The sequence below is a fragment of the Orcinus orca genome, chromosome 5 (genome assembly GCF_937001465.1).
Source record: "Orcinus orca chromosome 5, mOrcOrc1.1, whole genome shotgun sequence".
In the NCBI taxonomy this organism is placed as follows: domain Eukaryota; kingdom Metazoa; phylum Chordata; class Mammalia; order Artiodactyla; family Delphinidae; genus Orcinus; species Orcinus orca.
The window spans coordinates 104,543,495-104,550,805 of NC_064563.1; the positions used below are offsets into that span (position 1 = coordinate 104,543,495).

Genomic DNA, 7,311 nt, shown 5'->3' on the forward strand with positions numbered 1-7,311 from the left:
AACATTGGTAGTCATCACAGTGCCAGTGAGAGCATCAAGCCAGGTACATGCTGGAAAACTTTTACGGTTGTTCATCTCTTAGTCTAGGAGGATTTAGATTATGCAGGTGATGTTTTTTATAGATCCTTAAATATTCATAGCAGAAATCCAATGAGATATGTCTCATAAAGATTGTTGGATAGAAGGCAAGAAAATGTTCAAAAATTCTCAGTGCTTTCCATTCAGTAAACCACACTTTCACTTTTCACACACTATTCATCTTCACTTTACCACTTTACCTGACTTTATAAATAGGATATTCACAACTTGTTAATTCACACCTAACACTTATCCCCCCGGCCCCTTTGGGCATCTGGGCTAGAAATAATTCAGAATAATTTCCAACAAGTCTACGTTCGGTCTGGATGGGGTAAAGGGGTTGCAGCTGGGCGAGGGCGGCTTAGTTTACCGAAGGCAAAAGGCTAGTATTTGGCCAGAGGCTACAGCGAGAGCGATCTGCTTTCTTGAAGGCATGTGGGAGATACCTACATGTTACCGTGCTGTGAGCGACCGCAGAGAGCCAGAAGTCTCCATTAAGCCTGTGCCACAGAGCCTGACCTCCAGCGCAGACCGCGCAGCGGGGAGCGGGCCCGCGGCCGCCAGGGCTGGGACCCAACTGCTGCTGATGCTCACGCATCCGTTTAAAGACACTTGGAAGCAGAAGGGACCGGAATTCGTGAGGTCGCCGGCCCCGGCCGATGTGGACAGGGCGCTCTGGGGAGGGGACACCCTCTACCCCCTCGTGTAGAGAGCCCGGAGAAGCCTACCCCGGGACAAAGTTACCTGCAGAAGGCGACCAATGCACCGGTCCTCAGAGCACCCGCCTCCTCCCGCCCCCTCTCGCTTCTGCGCCCCGTCCCTTACCTTGGTTGTTGGAGACGTGACTGCAGTCGCCCGGCCAAGCTGTCAGCAGAGGCAAGAAGAAACCAAATTGCAAAAGAAATTCCCGGACTTCGCTGCCCCCCATGGCTCTCCCCGGCTCTCTTCTCCCCCTTAAAGAGAAGTGGCAGCAGCGCAGCCAGGTGTTCCGCGTAGGGTACGGGTCCCGGTCCACGTCTTCTTCCTCCTCCTCTTCCTCCTCCACCCGGCCCACAGAGGGTGTCCCGGGGCGCCCCCCGCGCGAGGCCCCGGGGGCAGGGCACGAAGGTCCAGGCTGCCCAGGGGCAGGCGCAGCTGCTTGGGAGGAGGACGCTGCCTGAGGCGCCAGGGAGCTCCTGGCGGCTGTAGGCGAGCGGAATTGCATCCACCGCCGTGTCCCGCTCGCGCGAGGACTATTCCCTTGGGCCCGGGAGAGCGTGCGCGCAGGAGCTAGCTCTGGCTGTAGTTTGGGGGAGGGGAACGAGGGGGCGGGGGAGGGCGCCTCACGGCCGGAAGCGGGGGAGGGACGAGGACCAGGTGCGGCGGGTAGCTCCTGCAGCTCTGACGGCCCGAGCGCCTCTCCGGACTGAAGTGGACTCTTGCAGAGCCAAAAGCAACGAGGGCACAGCAGCTGTGAAGGGGGCGGGGGCCGCGGGAACTTTCCTCCGGCCAGTGCGGCGCGAGCCGAACGACTGAAAAGGCTCCGCGGGGCCACGAGCTGTGCGAGCGAGCTACCGAGCTGCGCCCTCAGCCCCTCGCCTAGGTGGCGACGGCACCGACCCGCAGAGCAGACACTTCCAGCTCGGCCGCGTCTTCGCCGCGCTTCGGCCTCGAGAACCGCTTCCCCGGCATCTCTGAGGCCGCACTTAGTCCCCCAAGCACTTTGCTCCCCATTTCGCGGCAGCAGCGTCCAGCGTTTTAGGGCTAGTCAGCTGCCAACACGGCTACCCCCGACTTCTCTACATTTCTCCCGCCAGAGGGGGGCGAGTGCTGTGGGCAAACGCACCGGGTCCGGGACGAGCTTGGCGGTGGCGGACCAACCTGACCACTCCTCAGCACGGGTCGCCCAAACTTGCCCAGTAGGGCGAGAGCCTCAGCTTTGCGGCCGCCTCCGCTGCTAGTCCTAGGAGAGCGAAGGAAGAGAGCAAGCAGCAGAGGAGAGTCACATCAGGCTGGATAGGGACGGGTGCCTGGTACCACGGCTCACTGAGGTCTTCTTGTCGCCGTGCGGCCGTGACTTCGCAGTGGAGGTCACGAGCATTGTCGCAGCCGTGGGCGCTGGGATTCCGGGGGCCCGGACCGCCTGCAGCGTGGCGGCGTCGGACCTCGCTCTCAGAGAACCCACGGGCTGAGCGGTGCGTGGCCACATCCACAGCGGCGCCGGGTGCCTGCGAGTGAACAGCTCTCTCCGCGCACCCTCAAGCCGCCCCCTCTCGGCGCCCACTCCCTCCCAGCGCTCGGGTCGGTGGGAAGCCGTGGCGGCCCGCTGCCTGCTGGGACTACGCGGCCCTCGCCCCCCAAGGTTGTGAGTAGGGGCCGGGCAACACAGGTGCTAACAGGGTGGGGTCTCAGCGCGCTTGGCCCTCACGCTCTAGCCCCGCGGCCTAGGCGGGCCTAGAGGGCAGGGCTCGAGCTGCGAGCGCAGCTGAGCTCCGCCAAGACTCGCGCTCTGCCCTCCTGACAGCCGCCGCTCGGATGCTGCCAGTTCGGCGCTAGAGGGGGTTAGTCGACAAGAAAAATGCCTCCGCTGCTCTCAGGTGGAAGAAGCTCATCACGCGGAAGGAGGAATGCGCTCAGGTTATACTTCACGCGTTTGTGAAGGGCGCGCCAAGGAACCCGTGTCACTATCGTGGGGGTTCTGTAATACATTTTTGCTGTTATTATTATCATCGTTTTCTTTCTTGAAAAGATTTAGGGTATTACATTCGAGTGAGGTCGAAAAGCCCTCCTCAAAACTCATCAGAATGTTTTGAAGAAAAATTTATGGCAATGGAGAAAAGTGAACCGAGAAGAGAAAACAGCGATATTGTAAAGAGTAGAGGATATTTTCCTTCCATAGGGCAGAGGGAGGGAAATGGCACAGTGGCGAGATTTGGGAAAGGAGTAAATGAAGGAGCAAAGGGTCGGCGTTCGACGCTTACAGAATTCTGGAGGAGAAAGCAGCCTTCCATTCGACGCGTTTCAGCGCTGCTATGTTTGTGTCACATACAGTAGAAGTGGTTTCAGTTATCACATTATAGTCAGTTGGAGGAAAAGAGAAGGAGAGCAAAAGATGCCGCACGTCTAAGTCAGCTACAAAAAGAGAAATGTGAAATGCCAGTGATTTTGAGACTGAGGAAGGTTTCCGATTGGTGACTGTGCTTCCACTTTCATTAGGAATTCAAACACTGCCTCTCTTTAAACGTGTCCACGCTAATTTAAATGTATGCAAATCACTTCTGAAAAGATAACCAAGTATGGAGTTTATATATTAGTATTTAAAGGAGTAAAATCTGATTTTGCGACTGATATTACCACTCTTACAGATATTGACTGGTCAATATCATTTGCAATATGCTTTTGCAAAGTCAGTTTACAATTTATAAACTGTAAAATTAAAAGACTACGTTATAATATAAATCATTATGCTTAAATAAGAGTTCTTAAAAGCGTTTGATGATTCAATATACTAATGTTTTGATTCGAAATAATCTTATTTACTGTCAAAGAATATCTTTTCATGACCTTTTTATAATTAAATTTGAATTCCTTATGTTTAAATGTTTAAATTCACTTACAGTGGATAGTTTTATAGATGTCATTAACAACTCACTAAGAGAAAAATTTTGGCCAAAGAAGACACTCCTTATAAATGCCAAAAGTATGCTATATTCTGTTAAACTGAAGGAATGTATAATACTATTTATTAACTTAGAAATGTAAACTATGTTAATCTATTTCTAAACTTCTAGTTTTTAAATTAACTAAACTTACAAGAATTTTTGAATGGAATACCACTAAAAAGAAGTTGTTTCCCCCAAAAACCCTAGAGTAAAAATATTTTACTATCAAAATTTTAACTTAAATTCTGATATTTTGCTTGAGTATTGCATCTTAGAGACTATATTGTAAAGAGAACATCATGGAGATTCTTTTAAAATTGGGCTGCTAGAAGGAAAAGGCTCTAATGAATGGAAGGAAGGAAGGAAGGAAGGAAGGAAGTAAAGATGGAAGGATAGAGGGAAAAGAGAAAGAGTAAAAAAAGAAAACCTAAGATTTATTTCTAGGATTCACACTTATTTCTAAATCATGATACAATATTTCCAATTATGGTACAATTTCCAAATTAAGGTACAATATCATGGTACAAATAAACTGGTATTTACTTCAGAGTAACAATAAGAGCTGAGTAACCTGGATTTGTATCCTCACCCCCACCTAAAAATTCACCTACAATTCACAATTTTTGTTTGTTTAAATAAATCATTGTCAGGCATGACATAATATATTACTTACCTGGTCAGATAATTGAAAGTCATAATCTGATTTTCGTTTTTAAGAAAATAAATAATTACAAGATTTTTCTAAATATTAAAATAAAACATACTTCATGTTTTAGATACTGTTTTTTGCATGTGTAGAATATAATGGCCTTTTAAAAACTCATCTCAAAGAAGATGTATTGAAATGAATCTTCTTGATCTTTGACTAGAGTGAGATTCCATGGGTTTGACATGATTATCAATTTCAAAACAAGATTGTAAATAGTATTACCATAACCATCTGACCATTTGTGTTATACATTTTATATTTATATATACACATACATACGTAATGTGTATATGCATATTCATTCTAAAATATTTGTTGAGCTCTTTTTAATGCTCAGAAGAGTTAATGGTGATATGAGTAAAAATAATTTGTTTTCAAAAAGTAACTTTTTATTTAAAATATAGTCATGGTTACCTTATGTGAGCTAGAAGCAACTGCACTTAACAGAAATGTACTCACTTTTTGATTTTCTAGCAGTGTTGATATATTTGCTGACATGTGACAGTTTCAAAATTATAAGCCATTCAATGAACCAGATGTAATATTCACGTAGATTTATCTGCACTTGTCTGTTTGAATCATACCTATATTCAGAAAAGCATTCATGTCTAATTTTTCAGTACTATATTTTTCAGAATTCTTCTGTATTCTCTAAGACCATTGTTTTTCATGATATATGTGGTCTGGATTCAGGTAAGAATGATTAAATTTTTATTAAATAAAGAATATATGACACTAAAAACTAGTCTAAGCTTTCATTTATAGCAGAAATAATAGTATTCACAAATACTATTTGCTTTTTAAATGATGAGAAACTTAACCTGCAATTAATTCCTTTGAGAAAAAAAAGGAAGGATTATAATGTTTAATACTGAGCATATTTCAAGGCTTGAGAAAGTCCTAAGTATTTTATTTTGGTAAAAGAGTAAATTAATCCACTTAAATCTATAATTTGTGTCCTCTAAGGTCAAGATAGAAGCAACATGAGTAAAAAGAATATTGATCCACAAGTATGTCAAAAGATTAGGTCTAAAATATTCATTTTTACTTAGAATAGGTATCATTAAGTCATTTTTGTTAATATAAAATTTAGAGACATGCTCTAAACAGTATTATTGTTTTCATTTCATCACCGTTAAATATAAATTAATTAAATGATTGTATGTTTTAGCATGCATACAGCTAAAGTAAAAAAAAAATCCACAAAGTCAAATATATGTAGTTAATTTGAGGCCCTTTGCTTTAAGCAAATGAAGCACATACACTATTTACTTTGGCAAATTTTCTTTGATATTAGAAGGTAGTTAATATTTTTCTGGAAGAAGATATTCAAAACAGTGCTGGATACTGTATTGTTAGCACGTCGAATCTTAAAAACCTCACAGAAAAAAAGCAACATGAGGCCTCATAAGACATGAAGACATGGTTTATTCTGCTGTCATATTGCATTTTCTTCTTATATTGTATGGTATTTTATAGTAAAAGGAAAAATATATATATTACATATATCGTGTACATATCTTATATATGTAATACACATTGTGAGTGTATTTTAATTCAGTGAAAACATACTCTCTAGTACTTTTCTAATTCAGTAACAATTTACTAAGCAAGATTTTCCTGTGCATTTGTGCTGAGCATTATGGGGAAGGTACAACAATTATTTGGATTTAGTTCCTAACAATCGGAAGTTTATATTGTATTAAAGGGCACAGACATATGAATTATTCCAATACAAACATTGTATATTATCCCATAATGGAGTTCCAAATAATTGCAGTTATGTAAGAGGAGAGGAATCACACCCTCACCCTCTAAGGAATGAATCTCTACAGTTACTATTTTGGATTGAGTTAAACTTACTCCTGGTATGAATTGATTCTGAAAGCTAGTGCATGAACTTTTATTATATCAAGTATAATAAAGTACTAAAGGTTATGCAAAATGGCCAAATAATTCTATTAGATTCAAGTAACTTACAATTTTTAAATGAAATATACTTAATAGTCTGTGTGACATCAGGTATCCACAAAAAAATTATTTTAACTAAATTATGTAGAGAATTTTTAATAATATATTTAAATTTATTTTATTTTTACTGGTGATATATTATCATTTATCTTTCATGCCCCAGAATGATCAGCTGTGTCAAAACAACTTTTTTTGATTGAATTAGAATAAATACCATTAAATATCATATTCTAATTACCAAACAAGGAACAACTAATGAAAGAAGTAAAACTATCTTTAAAACAATCCTTTATATGTTGAAATCTGCATGATTATTTCCATCATAATGAATAAGATAATATCACAGGACTGTTGCTATTAATTTCTCTTCAAGTATTCAAATTAGCCTATCAAAATAAACTTAGTATTTATTTAGTGCGCTATAGTGCACTATATCTTAGTGTACTAAGACACTTTTAGCCCTTCTTCGGGAAAAGGCAAAGCTAGGTTTTGCAATAAAAATACTTTGGTATGTCAAATAGTTAAATTTATAAATAATATTATCCATATTAATAACCATTCTCACTTAAACATTTTAATTATTTTTGTATGAATAATGCAAAACATTATTTTACTACAATCAAAATGGAGATAGATTAAAAGTGTCAGATAAAGAGAAGTGATTCCTTAATTACCTCTTAAGCTGGATTTTGTGGGTAAGTTTCTTTTTATAAAAATGTTGTCTATAATATTTCAGTTTAGTTTGAAATCAGCTACCATGTTTGCATTTTTGACGTTCTCTTGGTTTTTTTTTTTTTTTTGGTGTATATTAAACGATTAAAAAATAAAAGAACAGGTCTTGACTGACATATCATTATATTTCCAAGTGAGCTTTAACAACCCAGAAAACTTAATATACCTAATATTTACCTT

At 41.5% G+C, this 7,311-nt stretch overlaps 1 protein-coding gene across 2 annotated transcripts in view; it reads right to left on the reverse strand.

The window, feature by feature from the left end:
* EPHA6 (EPH receptor A6) overlaps window positions 1-2,547 on the reverse strand; it is an 893,594-nt gene extending 891,047 nt beyond the window's left edge. For both annotated transcript variants that reach the window (XM_049710017.1, XM_033433353.2), the window contains exon 1: window positions 904-2,547. In XM_049710017.1, coding sequence (XP_049565974.1) covers window positions 904-1,282 — 379 coding nt within the window. In that variant the 5' untranslated portion in view covers window positions 1,283-2,547. The remainder of the gene's footprint in view (window positions 1-903) is intronic.
* Between the last annotated feature and the right edge of the window lie 4,764 nt (window positions 2,548-7,311).